The 22,949-nt window shown below is 41.0% G+C and overlaps 1 protein-coding gene across 1 annotated transcript in view; it reads right to left on the bottom strand.

Moving 5' to 3' along the window:
* Nucleotides 1-22,949, bottom strand: part of ANTXR1 (ANTXR cell adhesion molecule 1) — a 206,561-nt gene that overhangs the window by 109,274 nt on the left and 74,338 nt on the right. Inside the window, exon 10 of the mRNA XM_036435582.2 lies at nucleotides 15,894-15,992. Coding sequence (XP_036291475.1) covers nucleotides 15,894-15,992 — 99 coding nt within the window. The remainder of the gene's footprint in view (nucleotides 1-15,893; nucleotides 15,993-22,949) is intronic.

The raw sequence follows: 22,949 nt of genomic DNA, 5'->3' as shown, positions 1-22,949 counted from the left end.
CCAAGGGACCCCACTGGTGCATGAATGCACTGGGCCTCTAGTTTAATTATAACTTTGGTGATACCAAAGAAGGACACGGAGGGGGCCAGCTCTCACCTGGAAGGTCAGGAGCTGCCTCCCTGAGGAAAGGAGGTAGGAGGGAGGGTATATGGAGTGGGAGAGAGGCAGCACTGCAGAGATCCTGGGCAGGAAGGAGCCCAGGACTCTGGAGAACTGAAAGAGGGCCAACAAGGCTGTTGCATTGGAGTGAGATGATGGCTTAACATGAGGCTAGAAAAGGCAGCAGGACCAAATGACCGAGGCCTTGTAGGCCATGGTGGGGCTTTGGGGATTTTTCCTATGAGCAACAGAAAGCTCTTGGAAGTTCCCCTCCAATGTGGAACTAGCATTAGCAAATTCAGAATGTTGGTGGAATAGTGAGGGTGTGCTGACTGAAATTATGGATCTGATGACAGCAGATTACTCAGTGCCTGAACTGAGCATTATTATTTTCAAAACTAGAAGTCTGGTGCATGTATTTGTGCACATTGAAAGGAAATCAATTAGATGAAATATTTTAGAGGCTTGTGAGGGACCGAGGCAGGTTGGCTCCAGTGTGTGTCCAGCCCATCTTGCCCAGTCCTGATCAGTGGACCCCAGCAGCAAGCTAATCTACTGGTCAGAGAGTCTGCCCCCTGGTGGTCAGTGTGCATCATAGAGACTGGCTGAATGGTTGGACACTTAGCATATTAGGCTTTTATAATATAGGACTAGAGGCTCGGTGCACAAAATTCATGCATGAGATTGGGAGTCCCCTCAGCCCAGCCTGCACCCTCTTTAATCTGGGACCCCTTGGGGGATGTCTGACTGCAGTTTAGGCCTAATCCTGGACTACTGGCTCCTAATCACTCACCTACCAGCCTGCCTGGCTGCCCCTAACTGCCCCCTCGCACTGGCATGATCCCCCTCACTGTCCCCCTCTGCCAGCCTGATCACCCCCAATTGCCTCCCTGCTGGTCTGGTTGCCCCCAACTGTCCCTCACACCCCCGCCGGCCTGGTCACCCCATGCAGCCTGTTGTTCAGTTGCTTGGTCATTCCTCACTACCCCCCCTGCCTGTCTGGTCGTATGCAGCCATCTTATGAGGTGTGAGGGTCAATTTGCATATTACCTCTTTATTATATAGAATGTCTTTTTTATCTATAATGCCAATAATGACAATGATACTCCTTGGGCAGGCTGTGTGTACATGCTCTCTAAGTGCTTTGCATACATCACATAACCAAATTTAACCTGGAGTGCTATCAGTGAAAATGTTAGTCCCTTCATTTTAAAGGCAGGAAACTGGGAGCTGGGATCCATATCAGGCAGTCTGATTGCCACCTCTTGATAACAGCCATGCTTTATCTCCTTCACAGTGACCTTGTGAACTAAGACGGAGTTCATTAGGCTTATTTTCCAGATGCAAAATGGAGGCTCAGAGAGGCAAGCCCGAAGCACAGCAAGTCAGAGGCAATGCCAGGACTAGAACTGAATTCTCCATGGTTTTCCCTTGCCAACAGGCTCTCCATTCCAGGAAGGCTTGTATTAGAGAATAAACTGAAATTGGGACAGGCATGGCTGACTACATTTATTTCCTTTTGGCCATGGCTTACCCTACTGTGCATGAACTGGTAATACCTGGGAGTGCAGATCGCTGCCCACGGAGCCTGCCACAGAGCCACGGAGTGGCCACAGAACGGCCACAGCAGGCCTCGTGACTCCTGGCTGCATTCTGTGGGAAGAGCTGGGTCACACTGAGGAGGCTTCCGAGTTGGCGCCCTGCAGTGGCATGCCCGGGAGACACCAGGGCCTGGCATGTCCATGTGGTTAGTGCCCATGATCATTCTGAGGCATTCTCTGCTCAGCTCCTCTCCCTCTCTCCATCCCAGGAAAGGAGGGAAAGAACGAGATTGACCTAGTCAAGTAGACATTTCTCTTTCTCCCTCCTTTCCTTTTCCTTCCCTGCCTGGGAGTCCAAATATTTCTGGAGCAAAGCAGAGGAAAAGCTGGCTGGGAGGACTGGGGACTTTGCCGGGGCTGCAGGATGGGCCTGAGGCAGCCTTGCATCAGTTTATCAGCCTCCGAGCTGTGGGCCAGCTCTAGGGAGCTGGCATTTTCTGCTCGGAGAGGGATTGTTTGGTTTGGAGCCTGTTTTCACTTCACCACAAAAATGAGTGACTTTTCCCCCCTCTCTCTCTAAACAAAGGAGGGCCATTTGGTTTCCATAATGCAGATCATCTGACTCCTTCCTGGAACGTCCACTTGGGAAGCAGGGCATAAAGCCTTCCTCAGGGCTGGGCCACGCTTGGCTCAGGTGCCAGGCCAGCCTTGCTGCCACCTCTGCCAAAGCCTGAGGTGCTGTGATGTTTACGGGGCCATGGTCCACTCTGAGGACGACTGAGGCTCGAGATCCTCTGCCCACGGGGCAGCAGCCATTTCACTGCATTAGCACCGAGTGGGCTGGGCAAACGGGGATGGGAGCTAAGACCAGCGCTGGCTTGTTTGCAACTAGGAGAAAATTAGGGAGGGGCAGGAGTTGGAAACCAGAAGTTAAGTTCTTTGCCTTTTACCAAAGGTATTCAGAATTCAGTGCATACATATGACAGGTTAGCCTAAAGCGTTTGTCTATGAGTCTGATAATCAAACAGAAGCTTGATTTAAATAAGGATTTGGGGAACTATGGATGTCATTATGCTAAACTGCCAAACACCCTAAGCTTGAGAGCTGGGCATCCCTGAGGATGAATGCAGAAGGCATAGAATGGGGCAGGGCAGACCAGAGTTCAAATCCCAGGTCTTCTTACTAGTGGGTGACTGGGGACAAGTTTTCTGTAAACAGTGATGATGATATCATTACATGGGGTTGTGTAGGGAGTAAGAGTGCATGAAAGTGCAAACCGTGTTACTTGGCACTTAATAACCATTCAGTAAATGTTATTCCACATTATTACACAAACATCCATACCTTTACAATAGTCTATATGAATGTGTGCTTTAAAATAAGAGGAATTAAAATTTCTAAAATCTGATTGCTTAATTATATTGTTCTATCAAACCTAACATATTTTTAGTCATTATGAATTCCTAGGAAATAAAAATTTTTAGTGACACATACATTCATATCATATATTATGTATATCTATACCTATATCTACACCTGTACTATATTTCTATCTATCTATATCTACATCTATATCTATACCTAATCTACTAGTATATCTATATTTATATATCTATGTCTATATAATCTATAACTGTATCTATATTAGTGATTTTCAACTGGTGTGTTATAGGAGTTTAAAAATATACAATACCTGACTACTTAGTCTAGGTCACTGACCTCCTCTCTCTTAGATTGTCAAATAAAAAGATGACAACAACCAACACAACAATAGCTGTCCAATGTGAATGAATCAAAATTATACCTATTTTTTTCCAGACAGTAAAAAATATATTTTTTGGTTTGCCATAAAATTTTAGTAATTAATTTATATGTGCCATGAGGTGAAAAAGGTTGAAAATCACTGATCTATTTCTAGACCACTTTTAGTCTATACCTATGGTCTCATTTGACATTATTATTTACAATTTGGGAAACTCAGGCTCTGACAGGTTAGTTAATGAATCAGTAGTAAATGTCAGAGCTGCAATTCAAATTCAGGTTTTATTGAAACAACTTGCCAAGGTCAACAAAGCTAATTTTTCTAGAGATGTAATTTAAATTAATCAGCATTTTATATTGTCATAATTGCACAGCTTGTTTTATGATGTAGCCTGAAGCACCCGAGAGCTGAGTCTATTTAGACCTGACCACTTTGGAGGCAAATGGTCAAGACTCTCGCAGGTTAAAGTGGGATTAGAGTCGTAGAAGGTATATCTACTATGAAAAGGGTCCAGGGTTGAAAAGCTCTGTGATGAGGTCCAGGCCCTGACCTACTATAATGAACTTACATTCCAGAACCATACAGTCAAATGTGTACATTCCCAAGTTTTGACCTTGGACCAATGCAATTCTTTTCAGACAGTAAAGAAGTTCCCAGAATTCTTCACTGCAGTTGGTGACTGTCTAATGGATGTGGGATAAAACCAGGATTAAAATTCATTAGCCAATTCAAACACCAATCACAGTGAATCCTTTTATAGGGCTGATTAAATAATTCAAATACTTTCCAAGTCTTGGCAATCTTTTCTTGATATAAATATTTATTTCTGACCAAACGAAAAAAGAAAAATAACCCTTTGTTTTATCTGGGGGAGCTTGCTGAAACTCTCCAAAAGCTGATGTAAGCTCCAAAAAAGAGTTTACATTCCTACTGTGAACAAAATAGTGGAGGTTGGGGACTAAATGAGCTCACCCTGCTCTTTCTCTCAATCTCCCCTGGGTCGAAGGAGCATTTTTATGGCATCCCTGCGCCAAGTATAACTGTTCAGCACTAAATTATCAGCTGGTTTGGGAATGTGTCCCTGAATGAGAACAGACAGGCTGAAGTTAGGCTGGATGTTTCTACCTTTTCACAGACTTCAAAAGTAGGCAGCTTAAAAAAAATGTCAGGCTTCTCAAATATTGTACAAAAACCTGAAATAAGATGATATTGAAACTCAAAGCTGGTTGAGCTTTCTGGAATCCCAGACAGAAAAGAGATGGTTGATTGCCCTCCTGGGGCTCCTGCAATGACAATTCACAAACGTGAGGAGGTGGGGCAGGTTATATACTGCAAAGCTAACGGGGATCCATTGCTTAGAGTAGACAGAAATTAACATTTATTGGGCATGTACTACGTGTCAGGCTGTGAGCTGGAAAGTTTTCATAGATGGTGAGATAATAAGCCTATGGATATTTGTTGTTGTTATAAGACATTATACTCTACACCAAGGGACAAGGCTGAGTTTATGAATGTGGAGAGAGTGACTTCTACTTTGAAAGGCTAAGTAGTGGTTCTGAGTTTGGAGCAATGAGAAAAAATAATCAAAACAGAATGGGAAGTGATGGTAGTGAAGTGCAGGTGGGTGAAGCCAAGTTGGGAGCAATATTTAGAACATAGCATAGCCATTGCAGTGTCCTCCAGTGGCCAGCTGAAGCCAGAGGGATGCCTATAACATGGCAGAACCAAGCTGGCCACCATCTGTTTCCACAGATATGATCCACACCTACCCACTCCTTTCCTGGCCTGACGTTGTTGCCAGGTTTCACTGGAAGTTGTCACTAGCTAGTGACCATGAGATTAGGTGATGAGCTTGACCAATGGGTTCCAGAGAAGTTCCCTGGCTTATCCCTAACTAAATCACCCGTTCCTGCTTATTACAGATCCTGTGGATATGGCTTTTGGTTTCCTTTCCTGTTCTTAGGAGCAGATTGAAGAAAGATGAAAAACAATGAGCACATTAAGGGACTCTGGAGTCCCATCACAGTGCTGCCACCCATAGGCTATATAACCCTGTCCATGACCCAACGCTCTCACCTATAAGATGGGGACAATACTCATTTCATAGGTCATTGTAAATTTTAATGAGGCGATAATGATTAAATGCTCAACACTTAACAAGCGCTTGACACATGTCACCATTATTACTAAACCAGAGCACTGCTGGGCTATTGTCTGAGGCACCTATAAAACACAAGATGTGAACGTGTATGCAAACTGAGTAGGTCTTGCAACTTATCAACTGGATTGTGTCAGGGCTACATGGTATAGGAGTGACCAGAAGAAAGTCATCTATCCAGAAAGGATTGGTGGACATGTAGATAGTGCAGTGGTTTTCCAATGGGGGTGATTTTTTTCCTCAGGGGACAATTGACGATGGCTGAGACAGTTTTGGTTGTCAAGCTGGAGGAAGAGTGTTATTGGCATTTAATAAGTAGAGACCAGGGATAGTGTTAAATGCCCTTCAATGCACAGGGCATCCCTCTCTCCCCAACAAAGAATTATCTGGCCCAAAATGTTAAGGTTTGAAATCCCAGTACAATGTCTATCATGGCTTTATATCTTTCTTTTGTGCCTTAGAGAGGATCTTATAGATATTATGGGGTGGTTCACAGCCCCCATGGTACTGGTAGAATGTTCAGGAAAGTTCAGAGGTGTTATAGGATGGTGGGTAGAGGAGGGACAGGGTGTAACGGCTTTGGCTACTGGAAGACATCAGGTTGGAGTAAGAAAGAGATGCTGGTTAATTCCTATATGTGGGTTTCAATGGGTCCCGGTTTGCCTAGTGGCATAGCACCTGAGCCACTCTGCTTGGCGGGGCTTTATAACTGAAATCGTGTACTCCAAAAGTGGGGTGTAGATGGCTGCCGAGTTCTAAGCTGCAGTGGGTGGGAAAGCTGTTGATTCAGAATATGGTATCTATAAATAGCAATATAGGACTCTTCTAAGCTGAGCACAGCCTTAGAAGAAAACAAAGTGGGTTATCTTGGTCACTGTGTCTGTGAGGGTCAAGCTTACATGGTGACCCCAGGAGAGAAAGTAAAAGGTTTAGGACCATAAGTTCATTTCCAGAGGAGCTCAGGGAGGGGATCCAGCAGCCTTGCTAGTCTCTGGATTGTCTTTTTCTGGTTTACACATTCCCTAGTCCCACACAAGGTGGTGATTCACTGCCCCTCTCCCGACCCCCTCGGTTCTGGGCATACCAGCTTTTAGAATTGGTCCTCAGTACAGCTAACCTGGCTTCTCCTACTTAGTGTTATTTGTTGATTTTTAAAATTTCTTCTTTAATTTCAGAGAGGAAGGGAGAGGGAGGGAGGGAGGGAGGGAGGGAGGGAGGGAGGGAGAGAGAGAGAGAGAGAGAGAGAGAGAGAGAGAGAGAGAGAGAGAGAGAGAGAGAAGAAACATCAATGATGAGAGAGAATCATTGATTGGCTGCCTCCCACACACTCCCTACTGGGGATTGAACCCACAACCCAGGCCTGTGTCCTTGACAGGAATTGAACGTAGGACCCTTCAGTCCACAGGCCAACACTATCAACTGAGAAAAGCTAGCTAAGGCTTTATTAGTTATAAAAGTAATACACGTTTAGTGTGAGAAATCAGAAATAGAGAAGTATACCAAAAGAAACAAGAACCCTTGGCAATCCAAACTGCCAGTGATAAGCATTGTTAATGCTTTGGGGTATACTATGCAGAATTTTTCCATGCATTTTATTTTTTTACATAATTCGAATCACATTATACAAAATGTCATGGTCAATGGCATTCATCGCTATCTGAAATTAACGGGACAGTTTTAAGTATTGCAAGGAAACGAAATGAAGATAATGGGGCTCAGGGCTCTTGCAAAATACTTGATCCTCTCAATAAATCTACACCAGAAAATTCTTGACTGTTGACATTTATAAAACTTACGAATTATCTTCTAAGCAAAATATCAACCTTTAAAAATGTTGTAAGCTTGAGGTCCGAATAAGTGGTGCACTCAAGACAGCTGCAATTGACTAAGAGAAAATACACTTTTTAAAGCTTTGTTTTTGCTTGGTTGAAGTGAACTCGGGATTCATGCACAAGGTATGTGTCTCCTGACACTCAAACTCTTGCAGCTGTGCACAATTAGGTTTGGAAGGATTTTACCTTGGAATTGGGATTGAGGAGCAAGTCTGCAAAGATGGCTAAAGCCTTCCACACCATCAGGGTCATGAATTGAGCAAATACTGACTGCTCTTAAAGAACACAAACCTGCGCAGAAACTAAGAGGAGAGCTGGGATGGAGACCCTGGGCATGCACTGGAGTATCAGTGGATGTTACTAAGCTGCTGGGGTATGCACGTTGGGGGCCGGAGCTGAATTGCATGGAGGAGAAAACCACAGATAGCACTCTTTTTTTCCCATTCCCTCAGCAGTACCCAACTTTTCTCCTAAATGAATGTTGAGCAAATATTTAACTAATATAAGTTATAAGTGGGCATCGATTATTAACTTCTCTTGCTGGGGTTCCCACATGTCTGGCCCACCTCTGTGCTAATCACTTTCTCCTCCTTCATCCTATCAAAGTCCCTGAAAGTCCAGCCAGGTGGTACAGAAGTAGAGGGGGTCCAGCTTTCCCTATCAGGACAGCAGGGCTGGGGAAAATGAATTTTAAGGAAGTTCACAAAGCAAATCTTTCCCCCAGCCATTGCTTGCCTGAGTGCAGCTTAAAATTTGCACTTGGAGGCAACTGCATACTTGATAGAGCAGGGGCAACGTAGAGGGTGGCCCTCTGCTGCTGGGTTAACTTTGGACTGTGCGAACTTGCTCTGCTCCCCTCAGGAAGAAGCTCTTTTTGGGCACTGAGGTTCCTGTCTGTAAAACAAGCGGGGCTGGTGAGGGACCAGTGCTCAGACATGGGTGTTTGGGGGCCAGGGGACCAAAGGCTCCATGGGGAGTTGTGTTTTGGAAGCAATGTAGAGAAGAGGTCCAAAGCTTGGGTAAGCAGACCATTTGGGATCCAAATGACTTCCACCTCCGGCCATCTGGGTGACCTTGGGCACTTCGTCTCTCCGAGTTTCAGTTCCCATGTCAGCAAAACGGGGCTACAATGAACTCCTCCTTCCCTGGGCTGCTGCAAGAATGGGATGGACAGGTTGGGGAGGGCACGAGGTAAGTGCTCCTCCACTGGGCTGCTCTCACTGGGGCAAAGCTCCCTGGTGATTCTGCTGTGCAGCCTGATTAGGAACCACCAGATGAAGTGGTCCCCTGTGTCTTCATTCTAAGTTGCACCAAGTGACATTCCATCATCTTCATTTGACTTTGGACCCCCAGGTATGCATCCAAATTGCACTGTGTACCTTTGCCCAACAGATGCAACACTCTAACCAGGGAGAAAGGAAACAACAGGATTTTGTGTGGTAAGCTTTGTGTTCTCCTTCTCTCTGCCCATCTGCCACCATCGGTGCACTTCAGTGATCTCTTTGGGGTGCCCACAGCAGCCCAGGCCCAGATGTTGCCTAAGATAAAGTATAGTTTCTGGACAATAAAGTATAGATTTTTAAAAACAAACACACTGGGAATTCTATATGTGAGTGAGCACTGTCCCTCATCCTCCTGGGAGCTGAACTGCTCTTTAGAACGCCTAGAATTGCCTTCATGATTAATGTTCAGTTTGAAAAATGATCTTCAAAGGGGGCCAAGTTTCATCCTTTGAGAGTGAACAAAAAGTAAACCAGAGCCATGCCCAGTGAATTCTGTTGTAGATCAAGCTGGGAAATAAAATGTTGCATCAAAAAAAAAGAAGGATGCCTATAAATCCAGGAATCTGATTTCTCACATGGCTTGTGAATTGAATATTAGTGAGTTTGTTAAAAACCAGTTTCTTTGGTTTATGGCCATATCTCAGACGTCTCCACACAACACAAGGGCTGGGGATAATCTAGCATGTTTTTCATTATCGTGTTAGTAAAAAAAAGTCAATTTTTGAAAATTTACTGTTCATTAAAACAGATCATTTCTCAGCTCATACCCGTGTCTCCTTTTTTGTATTCTAATCTCACAAATGGATTTCCAATTGAAAGTGGATCTTTTCTTGGCACAACACACTGAATACTGAAGTAGGAAAAGTGCAGCCAGAATAAATAAAGTTTGCGTGAAGATTTCCAAGATATTTTCTTGGCCAGGAGTAAGAGCAGCCTGGTCATTGGAGAACCAACCAAATGCCAAGTTAAGATGTGTACTAAGCCTAAATCATTAACAAAAAATTAAAACTAAATTTTAAATAACTGATGTGGGGCTTTTTCTTATTACACAAGGGCATGTGATTGTAGAAAGCTTAGAAAATACAGAAAGAAGAAAGCAAAAATGAAGAGTGGTCTCAGTCAGAGGTTACTTGTGTTAACATTTCCATGTGTGTCTTTCAGTCTCTCTGCATACAAATGTCTGTGTATGAAACAGAAATAGCTCCAAATACACTTTGTAATTTATTAACACATGAAGCTACATCTTCACACAATACTATTTAACTGTTTAGGAATAAAGTATAATTTTTATGACAAAATATCTATTAAATATTTTTTGTTAATCTTTTAATGTTTTTGTTTTTTCTCTCTCTCACCCTCTCTTTATCCCTCCCCCCTTCCTACCTTCCACTCTTTCACTCTCCTCTCCTTTTGCTATCATAAGTAGTATTATGATGAACATTTTATAGCCAAGTCTTTGTAAACATTCCCAATCATTTCCTTTTGATGAAGTTGAAATTCTGGGCAAAAAAATGTATAAAAGCAGTTGATTCATTTTTAAGAATTGACTTTTGCCCTAACTGGTTTGGCTGAATGGATAGAGCATTGGCTTGCAGACTGAAAGGTCCCAGGTTCAATTCTAGTCAAAGTCATATATCTTGGTTGCAGGCACATCCCTAGTAGGAGGTATGTAGGAGGCAGATGATAGATGTTTCTCTCTCAATGATGTTTCTAACTCTCTATCCCGTTCCCTTCCTCTCTGTAAAAAACCAATAAAATATTTTTTTTAAAAAGAATTGACTTTCAAAAGATTTAATGGTCTCTCACTAACAATGAATAAAAATACTTATTTCCCCTATATCTTTGCCTATCCTGGGCACTGTATTTTTGTTAATCTTTGTTAGTTTGATAGCTTATTTCAGTTTGCTTTTCCGTGGTTATGGTAGCATTTTTTATATGCTTATTGACCATTGTTTTTCTTGTAAATTCCTTTTTCTTATCTTTTACCCATTCATGTGGTCATCTTTTATTTATTTACTTATTTTTACTGATTTTTAAGAGGGGTCTATGTATGGAAGTTATTGGCTCTTTGTTTGTTACATGTCTTATAAATATTTTGCCAGTATTCTGTTTCCCTTTAGATTTTGCAGTAAGGGTAACCAGAAAATTAAAAAAAATATATGTACTCAAACTTTCAAATTTTTCCCTTATGGTATCTCCATTCAGTGTTATGCTTAAAAAGTCTTTCTCCACTGGTAAACTATGTAAATGTTTTTGTTTCCTTCTAGAATTTTTATATTTCATCTTCCCATTTTACTTTTTCATCTGGAATTTGTTTAGGTTTAAGGTGTGAGATAAAAATGAACTTAATTGTTTTTCCAAGTGCTTAGCCAGTTGTCTCAACATCATTGTTTGAATAATACACTGCCCCTCCCCTCCCTGATTAGAAAGATTGCTTTATTTTATGCTAAACTAACATAAGTGTTTGGCTCTGTTTATGGACTTTGCTTTTCCTGTTCCAATGCTTAGTTTGCCTTTTGTGGCACCAGCCATTGCATTGTTTCATTTACTTTGTATACATCTTAAAATTGGCCAGGGCTTTTGTATACATCTTACAATTGGCTAGGGCAAGTTTCCATATTTTTCTTGGCTATTCTTATATGTTTATTCTTACATATAAACTTTAGAATTATTTTGTTGACTTTCAATACAATCCTATTGGATTGTACTAAAAGTAAATATTAATTGGAAGACAATTGATGTTTTTATAATAACTGCTGCTCCATTTAATAATAGTGATAATGATAATAATAAATTAATACCAGTAGCCAACATTGATAGTTTGCTGTGTATCAGGTTCTGGTCTATGCTCCACTTCCCACATTAAACCTCTTAACAATACACAACAGAGTTGCTATTATTTTCATATTATTAGAGAAATTAAGGCATGAAGATGTTTAATTACATACCATGGTCACACAGCTTTAAGACAGAGCTAGGATTCTTTTCCTAGTTGGTTTGGTTCCAGTGTTTATACTTGTGTGTGGTATTTTTGCCATAAGCATGTTTGCTATAGACATCTTTGTTGCAAACATTAACTGACCTATGGCAATTTCACCAGAAAAGATAAAAAAAACAAAAAATTAAAAAGGAAAATTAAAAAAAGACATAATAGAAATTTACTAACAAAATAAAAAAGACTTTACTGTGAAAAATAAAAATATATTGTCTTTGAAGTCTTTTGTTCACAATGTTATACATTTTTTGTTTGTTGTTTTGTCTTCTTGTTTGGTAGAGAGTTCTTTTTTTGCTGCAATTTCTTACTTCATTAAGAAAGGTATGAGTTGCCAACAAAATAGTTGATTTTAACATCTTAAAGACTGTGAATTAGTAGCCCCTCTTTTATATTTATTGTAGCTTGGCAAACTTTTGATTTTGATGGATTGTAGAGATGTGTGATCATTTTCTAGAATAGTATGCAATCTGGCTTCATAGTAGTTGTTATTTTCATTATTTTAAGGCCAGGTGTACTCGTCACTGGATAGACCTTTACAAGGGCTAAGGTTTAGACATAATACAACAGTGGGAGTAACTGCAAGAACTTCACCGATGGACAAATGAGACTAAGTGACAAGTAGATTAAAAACATTAAGTCTGTCAGATGCACATCAAACTATCAGCCAGATCTTTTATCTTTTACAGCAAAATTGCCTTACTGCCAATTAGTTGTGCAGCAAAGATGTTTGCAGTGAAAATGCTTCTGGTCAAGTTATTTATGACAATCAGTGGATACAGACAACAGGGGGGGATGAAGGCATGAGGGGAGGGATGCAGAGGGTAATGGGGGAATAAGGACACATATGTAACACCGTAGTCAATAAAGAAATTTAAAAAAAGATATGTATGACAAAGATGCTTATGGCTAAAATACCTGGACCCATATCAGATATTGGCCATCTGTCTCTTAATGTCTGGTAAAGCATGGGTGAAAAAAATCTGGGTCTGGTGCTTTGGTTGGGGGTGGGGGTGGGAGTAGGGTATGATTTCCTCATCTCTCTCTTCCAGTTCATGCATTTCATCTTCATCTGTGTCTAATCACTCTGCTTAATTCACCCCTGAAGTTTTATTCCAGTAATTAAACTTTTCCAGTTCTAGAATTTACACTATGCTCTTCTGCAAATCTGCCTTTGTTGAATATTCTTCCCCTTCAGTATATGTTTGATCTCTTTACACATTTTAAATGTGTTTATTATCTATTCTCCTTCAAATTGTTCTCTGGTTCTCTTTCCTTGCTTGCTCTCCTGTTTCTTTCATCCATCTTTATATTGTTTGCCACTCGGTACTGTGAGCCCATCTTCAGAGGGGGATGTTGACTGCAGGAATGCTGTAGGTGGGTTGAATGTTCATTGCCTCTGCCAGGGCCACAGGGATCAGGATGGTCATGGACACATTTTGGGTGGTATAATATCTTTATTCTCTTGCCTTGAGTCACTGAGAGCTTTTCCAACCCCCCTTTAATGTGTGGTGCAGCTCTTTGGAGCCTAATTTCTGTAGGGGGCTTTGCTCTTGCCCACTGCTAGGCATAGACTGGGGTTCTGTGTTTGGATCAGTATCAGGAGAATGACCTGCAGACCCCCAAGGCCTGGAGCCCACACAGCTTAGCTTTCTGCTTAGATTTTGCATTCCATTTTTGTTTCCTATACATAAGGGTTTCCTCCTCATTCCTTTGAACAAGGCCACATGTTACAATTTTTAAAACCATATTTTATCCAGAATTTCTGAACCTATTATATCAATCACAAGTCCAGAAATTGTTTTAGATTTCTAAGTGGTTGATTCATTGATTTTATTTTTATGTAAAGGCAAGGAAAGTGGGCAGAAGTAAGGATTACCATATGGTTTTTATTTTGTTTATATTTAACATCTAAGAATATATTTTACATTTTTGGCATTAATATGTTGGCATTTTATTTGTGTCTTAGTATAATAAATGTTTAAGGATGTTCACAGCCTTTTAAAAAGGTATATGTATCTTCCATTTTTTATTACCCATTTAAATACTCAGAAAGTCACACTAATGTATCCCACTATAAATATTATTTTTCAACTTGTTCTTTTATGTTTAACAGTTTTGCTTCACATAATCTGCTACTGTATTACTTGTTGATGACTCTGAAGCCTGTATCATGTTTCAATGGGCCAGAGAGTCACAGAAGCCTTACCTTCATCATTGGGCCTTTAATTAGTCTTTTTCTGATTAATAACATATTATTATTATAAAACAATGCAGCATTTAGGAGAACATCTAGAAAGAGGAAATATATACTATAAAAATGAAAATAGATAAAACTTTAAAACTTGGGATATAGAGGTAGAAAAGGAGAAAGGGAAAAGTAAAGGAACATAAATTTATTTTACAGTGACAACTCAACAAACTCACATTTGTAAGGTTGATAGAAAAATGTAGACTGAATATCTTGCATTTAAAAACTTACTTTTTCTGTCCTTCATAGTTTCTTGTGTACATTATTAAGGAATGGGCCAATTAATAAGTAAAGGAGAGTTTTTTTTTCTTTCAAATTCCAATACTTCCCCCTTAGTTATTTTAAATAACCATATGCCTGAGTTTAGGAGTGTTGCTTGTAGCATATAATGTGATTGAGTCACTGCCTTCCTCTTCTCCAAACTTTCAGCACTTTGCTGGAGGCACGGTTAGCTTTGTGGTTTAAACCGAATCCCTATCCCAACAGCCTTTATTAAAAAAAAAATTTTTTTTTATATGAATGAGGTGGAGGGCTATGCAGGTGTTAGGAAAGGAAGAGCGAGAGAAAGAGGATAAGCTGATTCCCCAAGAAATAAAATTCCATGGAGAAACTGGAAAACAGGCTTTCAAAACGTCACTCTGCAAATCCATAGAGAATTTGCATTTCGTGTCATCCTAATGCAGGACCCCTGTGTCACCTTTGAAGCAAAGGCAACACTGTCCCCATTCCCAGTCATCTTCAGAGAGGGCTTGGTCCAAAGGCTCTCGCGCATCTGGGAAGTCTGGAAGGCATTGATGTGTGGGTCTGTGATGGTTAAGGAGAGAGGGAGGCAGACTTGAGCGACATCACCATAGAAAGGGAGAAAAGAGGAAGAACTCTGTAGGGGGCGCACATCCAACTTTCACACTGTGTCTGCTCAGGGGTATTTCAAAATGTTGTCCAACAGCAAATATTTTTTTGGAGATGTGAAAATATTTCCAAGTCTTAAGAAAGCTCACTGAACGTTTCAAATGTTTGGAATTATTCCAAGGCCAGGAATTCCAGATGTTTGTAAGGAAGCCATTGCATATCTCTGTTTAAATAGTCAAGAGGGTTTTAAGATGGTAAGGAGAAAAAACAAGGCATACCTTTCAATTCTTCCTTTTTAAAAACAGGACAGTTCCTACTCAATAAGGCGAACAGGAGGACAGAATAGTGTGGATGTGTCCCTACCCTCTCCTCTCCCCCCCACCCCCCGCCCCCATTCTCTTTCGCCCCCAGGGCTGTTGTGGCGAAAAGATGCGAAATATTTAAAAGGACATGGCACTGTGGAAAATGCAACCTATTTTTACTGTTCATCACTGCAGATGCTGAATAATTATTAGCTGTGGAATGGATGCCAGGTGCAAATAATAACCAGGCTTCCTGGACATCTGTCCTCCCACAGTCAGTCTTTAAATTAAGAACTTGCCTGCTACACATGTCTTGGGAGAGTGCCAATGTTATGATAATTCATTTTTTTTCTTGCATGCAATGCACTTAGTTTTGCTTTCATATTCCTATATTTCATGTCAGATATTCACCATGATGAGTTTCTTGGCAACTCCAAGCAAGAATCCTCCAGACTGAAAAAAGTTCCAGCTTCGACACATGCAAACCTTACAGTCTGGCTTTTGGTTCATTCCGAATGAATAAATTTCGACTCTCTGTGTTTCACTCTTATGCTTGAGAGACCCTCATACTTGGCTAAGGAGTGTCAAGCTTCCTGTCCCCTCACCAATCAGCGCCACCATGGACGACCAAAAAGGGGTAACTCAGTGCACGTGTGGGTGCGCCTCCCAGGATGAGAACCAGGGTGTGGTAGGGGCTTGCCATGCGCTTCCTGCAGGGAAGACCCTCCTCTGCACGGTTTCCTGAGCGAGGCCTTGCTGGAAGGTGGGGCTGGCGTTCCCTTCCCCGAGAGGCTGAAGAAGCCCACCCACTCCCAAGCACTTACTGAGCGTGACCGACTCGTTGATCTTGAAGCTGCAGAGGACCCGGTCCACGTTGCGAGCGTGTCGAAAGCCATTTCCTCTCACGACTACTTGAAATGACTCTGAAATCAAGAGCAACGACAAGACTCGTTATTTGACGGCAGGCCATTAGCCTTGGGCTTCCCATCTTCTCTGATTTAGGATGTTTGTTCACGACTTCACCAGGCTTCACATATTTGAAAAATTGGTTCAGCATGGAAACCAAAAGTGACCTTGTAGGTGCCTTTTATCACTTACAAGGCATCCCCAAGGAAGACATCTTACTTTGAATTCTCCCCTTCTTGCCTTCACTCGCGTTGTTCCTTCTCCCTGCAGTGCCCTCCTCCCGTCTCTGTCATTCAAATCTTCCCCATCCCTCAAGCCCTTTCTACTGTGAAAACTGTGATCTCAGCAGCTGAGGGCCACCGGGGAAGGACAGGCTCTCCATTTTATCAACTCTTATTTTCGTGTCTCTTTTACACACTGGATGCCCCTGAAAAGGATTTCTTTAGAGCTCAAGGCGCCGAACATTTTTTGAAAACCACTGGGCATTGGCATGCCCAGTCTGTCCTGAACAATGTAGCATGTGATTATGTGCTATTGTTTCTTGCCTTTTCTTCCATTTTTAAAAAATATATTTTATTGATTTTTTTACAGAGAGGAATACAGAGGGATGAGAGAGAATCATCGATCAGATGCCTCTTGCACACCTCCTACTGGGGATGTGCCCGCAACCAAGGTACATGCCCTTGACCGGAATCGAACCCAGGACCTTTCAGTCTGCAAGCTGACGCTCTATCCACTGAGCCAAACCCGTTTCGGCTGGTGGAGAATTGTTTGATACTGCTTTGGCCCTCCTGCCTCTGCTGGGCATACAGCACTGATGCCTTGTGGTGTGTCGTGGTAATTATAGTTAGCAAAACATCAAAGACTTGCTTATCAGTGACCAGTTGTCAAGCACTACCTGTATGAATTGACGCTGGCCCCTTACTGTAGTTAGTACTCACTTCTCTCTGAATAGAATAGAGAATACATGTCACAGGTCTTTGGCCTTACATGTTAACTTCACATGTGAATAATGCAAGTCAAATCAATTCATGGTAAAAAATCCTTATGAAGTAAAAATAATGACCTGTTTGCATTAGTCTTGCTGTGGGTGATGGAGGGAGGAAACAGCTCTTGCCAATTAATTAGTTAAATGTTTAGGAATAGTTGCTTAAGTTTGATGGTAGCTGATAGTCAATGCTCCACTTTATTTTTGTCATCCTACGGTGTGTAAAAAAAACTAAGGCGTGGGATAATGCTGCGTGGCATATTAAAAAAGAACTCAACTAAAAGTCATAGGAAAAAAATGCAATATTTGCGAAAGTGGATCTTAAACTGTACATTGCTATCCAAGTAGCGATTTTTGTTGGAGGAAGAATGGAATTAGAAGACTAGCATGCGGGAGTGTTCCAAACTTTAATAAATGTTATGAGTATATGCCACTTTAATTCCTAGGAAACTAATTTAGAGATGGATGATGTTTGCCAAGAGAATAATAACGGATGTAATTGCTCCCTCGGTATGTGCCAGGCCCCATGCTCAGCATTGTATGTGTCTGAGGTCACTTAAACCTCCCCACAGCCCAGGGGGGTACAAGTGAGGAAACTGAGGTTGGTGAGGTTAAGTCACCCGTCCCAGGTCACACAGCTAGTAGTTGTCAGAATCAGAACCAGAATCCAACGCCATGTCTGCACTCTGCTCTTTACCACTCTGTGAAACTGATCCTCATTGTCTTGTGACATATGGCTAAGCTAGAGATTGACGCTGTGATTTTTTAAAAGCTTATTTTAGGCAGGCTTGCCCATTTTGCAGAAAAGTGGAGCTGGCCTGGATGGAAAGCAAGAAACCAAAACTGAAGTAAAAGAACCCAGAGGCACTGCATGTGCCACAAAGAGCACAAGTCAGAACAGAATGCCTTTTACGAGTATAATGAACCATGACAATAAGGAACTTGATATTCTGACATTTTACATGACTTGCCCAAGGTCATGTAATTAGTAAGCAGCAAAACTGGGACTTGGATCCAAGTGTTCACTGCCTAGTTTGAAAGTATTTTAATTAAAGTCACGGGCACATGATTTTCCAGAACCCTAAGTCCTACAAATATGAAGTATTGACACATGCATGTCAGTGCATGCACACATTTGCTAAGTTTAGAAGGATGGATTTAATAGTTTTCTTTAGATGTCTGCCTGGCACGTGACTTATGATGGCGTTGGTTCAAAAACATTGAGGAAGAATCTTTTTGTATCTTATTTACTCAAATTAAACCCATAGAAACCTAATTCTGATTTTAGTTTGAATGCTAGCTTTCCAGAAATCTGCCATTGGACACTTTTGTTGATTCAGCAGGTTTTCTGCCTCATTTGGGTGCCTCATTTGTTTCCTCCAAGATCAGGAGAGAAAGGAGACCCTGACAACGCAGGCTGCACGCCGAGGTCTCCTCTCTAACAACATAACATGTCCCAGCTCCGCTGCTGAATCCTCTGTAAAAGAGGCTGCCCACATGACTGCTTGGCCCCACCTCACGGTGTTTAGGAAAAAGACAACGGCAATCCATGACATAGCAATGGTAGAAACCCAACAATTTAACCTCCTGGGCCTGAGGAGATGGAGGAAGGGATGCTCTGGGCAACACAGAAGGAGAGAGGCGAGCTCCCACCCGCCGGTGCAGGTTCTGTGCTAGTGCGCACATGTGGTTTCCAGAAGAGCCCAAACATCTGACTCAGCAGCCCGACCAGAATGTCAGTGCTTCACACACACATGTTATGTAACAAAACCCCGTCAAATGAATGCGCCAGCAAGTGAGCACCAGGGCTTAGCGATTTAACTCCATGTATCCACACAGCCCTGAACCTACTCTTCAAAGTAGGTACAGCTGAGTGTTTGCAGGCAATGTGCACATTGGGTTACAGCTCTTAGGTAGTGCTTAGGGATTGTAGGGCTTCAGGAAGAAACTTCTACTTGAAAGTGATCTTAGATCTAATCTCTTAAGATACAGGTTTTTAAGGTATCTTTAAGACATATGTTCATTATGATTTTTGTCATTCTTCTTAATTATCATTGTTTAAGTTTCATGATGGCAGAGGCCATCATTTCTATTTCTTCAGAAGTTTTGACCACGTCTAACTCAGGGCTGAGTCAGTCTCAGTATAAACTTATTGAATGACTAATAAATGACATCTTGGCTTAGAAAGGGAATAAAGAGGGAAAACAAGGTGGTCCTTTAATCGGATACCAGCCAGGTCTCATCCTGTTTATTTTCTGAGGATTTATAAGACCAACGAATGAAGACATCATTAGTTGTTAGGGAAATGCAAATCAAAACCACAAGGAATTAGCACTCCATACTCACTAGAATGGCTATCATAAAAGAGATGGACAACAGCAAGTGTTGGTGGAGAAATTAGAAACCTCATACATTCTATGGTGTATGTGCTTTGTCAAATAGTTTGGTAGCTCCTCAAAAAATTAAACATAGAGTTACCTCATGACACAGAAATTCTACCCCTAGGTATCTATATCCAAGAGAACTGAAATGTATGTCTGCACAAAAACCTGTACATGTTCACATTATTCATAATAGCCAGAAATGGAAACAATCCAAATATTCATCGACTGACTGACGACGCTATTCTCACGAGGGAATATTATTCACCCATGAAGTTTCAAGACCAGTTAAGACATGGACGAATCTTGAAAACATTATGTTAAGTGAAAGAAGCCAGACACAAAAGGCCATATGTTGTATTATTCCACTTATAAAAAATCCAGATTAGCAAATCCATAGAGACATAAAGTAGATTGGTGTTACCAATACTGGAGGAAGGGGGAACAGGTAGTGACAACTTTGTGGTTTTTTTTTGGGGGGGTGATGGAAATATTCTGGAATTAGTAGTTATGCTTGTAAGTTTATGAATATATTAAAACCCATTAAATTGTACTTTTTACAGGGGTGAATTTTATGGTATGTGAATCTTAGCTCAATTAAAAAAAAAAAGGTCAGTGAATAGTTTGATAAACTTATTCCACTCTGGCCTTTTGTATATTTTCTTTCTGTGAAATGTGGAACACATAAATTGGAAATGACCTTAATAAAGACTGACTTTCATTCACTGTATCTGAAAATGAGACACTTCTATAGTCTCCTTTTGTGCTAGTCTCCCAAGACTTTCCTGAGAAATTGTTTTTAATCATATGTCATCTTGTGGGTCAGTTTACTTTGCTCTCCTATTCGATGCTTAATGTGGCATCTAAAATATAACATAGTGACTAAATTGTTCTAGAACTTTTAAATTCTATAACTAGTTATTTATTTATAACAGCTTTGGTGAGGTGTCACTGACATAATAACTCACATGCAAGGTATAGAACTTGAAAAATTTTGACATATGTACACAATCATGGGACAATTCCACAGTCAAAGTAGTGACCACACCCATTACCTCAAATGTTTCCAGGTGCCCTTTGTAAGCTCTCTCTTCTGCTCCTCCCCACCACCACTCCCAAGCAACCACTGATCAGATCTCTATTATAGATTTGTCTGCATTTTCTAGAATATTATGTAAATGAGCTCATACAGGAATAATTTTTTTTGTCTAACTTCTTTTTATGTGGCATAATTATCTTAAGACTTATTCAAGATTATTTTGATATTTACGCATAGTCTAGTCTTATTTATTGGTGACTATTGTTTATTATATGGACACTAGAGGCCCAGTGCATGAAATTTGTACATGAAATTCGTACATCCCTAGGCCTGGCTGGCAATCAGGGCTGATCAGGGCCTTCCAGCTGCCAGCGGGGCCTTCCTTTGTTCCGCCCCGCCCCACCCCCTGGTGGTCAGTGCACATCATAGCAAGTGATCAAATTCCCGGCTTCCTGGTAGAACTCCCAAGGGGACACTTTGCATACTAGCCTTTTATATATATAAATAATATAATGTATATTATAAACCACAATTTGTATATCCATTTACTTGCTAATAAACATTGAGTTGTTTACAGTTTTGGCTATTAAAATAGAGCTGTTTTCAACATTTGCATGCATGTATGTCTGGATATAGAATTATTTTTCTCCTGGGTAAATACCTAGGACTAGAATGACCAAGCCATATGGGAGGTATGTGTTTAAGTTTTTAATAAACTGTCAAAACTCTTTTTCAAAATTATTTTGTCATTTTACATTCCCATCAACAGTATATGAAAATCCCTCCTCCAGATAGAAATATCTTTAAATGAAAAGAAAGGTGGAACAAAGAATTAATCAATCCATCCAGAGAGGTGCCTCAGGGCCTGGCGTGAGTGCTTTGAAAAACAATGAAGCCCTACCTGGTTTGGCTCAGTGGATAGAGGGTTGGCCTGTGAACTGAAAGGTTCCGGGTTCAGTTCCAGTCATGGGAGCATACCTGTGTTGTGTGTTCAATCCCCTGTAGGGGCCATACAGGAGGCAGCCAATCAATGATTCTCTCTCATCATTGATGTTTCTATCTCTTTCTCTCCCTCTTCCTCTCTGAAATCAATAAAAATATATTTTAAAAAAACCACAATGAAAAATGAAAGAAATGAAACCACCGATGTTGTTTAAATGTGTCTGTTTTTAAGCATCTAATTTCCAAATGGTAAATGTGAAGCCTAAAACTACCTTCCTTTCCTGCTACCCCACCCAGTTTTATTACAAACAGTGGGAAACAACACAGCAGGAATAATACAACTGCTTCTGAGATGACAATATGAGGAGTTAATTACAATCTCCTTCCATTTCTGGAGAACAAAAACTTAAATGTGGAGCAGTTGGCAGGTTGCACACTTGATTCCAATTAGCTCTTCGCTGGACTACTTGCTGACAAAGAACACTGTGAAGTGTCCAAGTTAACAGCCAACTGAGTGGGGCCTGAGGAAAATTGTGCTTAGGCAAAAGGGTGCATTTCCTACAGAGGAGCTAAACTAGTCAGGGCCAACCCAACAATGGGTCGATTCTTCTAATTATACTCATCTGCAAAAATATTTAATTAGGAACACTAAAAAAGAGTCTGTATGAGAAGGGTGAAAGGTGCTATATACACTCTCCACACAGCAAGTGACTTCCAACACATTTTAGCACAGGGACTGTAAAACAGTGACAGAAGCACCATGCTAAATGGTGACCATGTGCTTGGCCTGAGTATTAGGTGACAATAGGGAGTGGCGAGGAGTATGGTGAACTGAAAAGTGTCCATACTTCTTTTAAACAAAGTTATTCAGTAATTATTATCTTGCAATAAATACAGGCCTAATGTTGCTAGATCTTATTTTTTTTTATATCGATAAGATTAGATGAAAATCTGAACTTTTAGGTAAAATCAGATTTTTAACTGTTAGCAATAAATTTTAAAGTTTCTTAAAAGAAAGGAAGAAAGAAAGAAAGAAAGAAAGAAAGAAAGAAAGAAAGAAAGAAAGAAAGAAAGAAAGAAAAGACATAAGTGTAGACCAGGCAGCATTTGTAGGCTGCTAGTTTACAATCTCTGGCAGTGGTTTCCAGATCGCCTCTTCTCGTAGGGACATGCCTTTGTCATGCTATTCTGAAAATATGGGGCTTGGAACCACAGTCTGAACCTGGAAGAGTAGGCCATGGAATTAGCTCTCTTGACCTGGACACTGAATGACTATTGATTCACCCTAAGACTGCATAAGTCTTTTTTTGGTTGTTGTCAGAATCAAACTGGTCAGATGTTAAGATAGCTATGATTCTTCTTATTTTTTTTCTTTTCCCTCATATTGAAGAACTAAGTCAGGTTACCCTATGCCTTCTTGATTGTGAAACTGGCTATTTGAACCCAAGTTCAACATTCTATGTTTGCTCCATTAAATGTCACCCTGTTATTTGCAGGCCAACATAACAAAGATCTGCAGTGGGTCTCAGTTTTGTTGTCCATCCAGCGCATTATCTCTCTGCCTCTCTCAGAGCAGTCTGCTGTCAGAACGATGGCTGTGGTTGAGTTGTTGGTTAAGAAGCTG

This window comes from Pipistrellus kuhlii, unplaced genomic scaffold (assembly GCF_014108245.1).
Source record: "Pipistrellus kuhlii isolate mPipKuh1 unplaced genomic scaffold, mPipKuh1.p scaffold_m20_p_13, whole genome shotgun sequence".
In the NCBI taxonomy this organism is placed as follows: domain Eukaryota; kingdom Metazoa; phylum Chordata; class Mammalia; order Chiroptera; family Vespertilionidae; genus Pipistrellus; species Pipistrellus kuhlii.
This window is presented reverse-complemented; position numbering and strand designations above follow the sequence as displayed.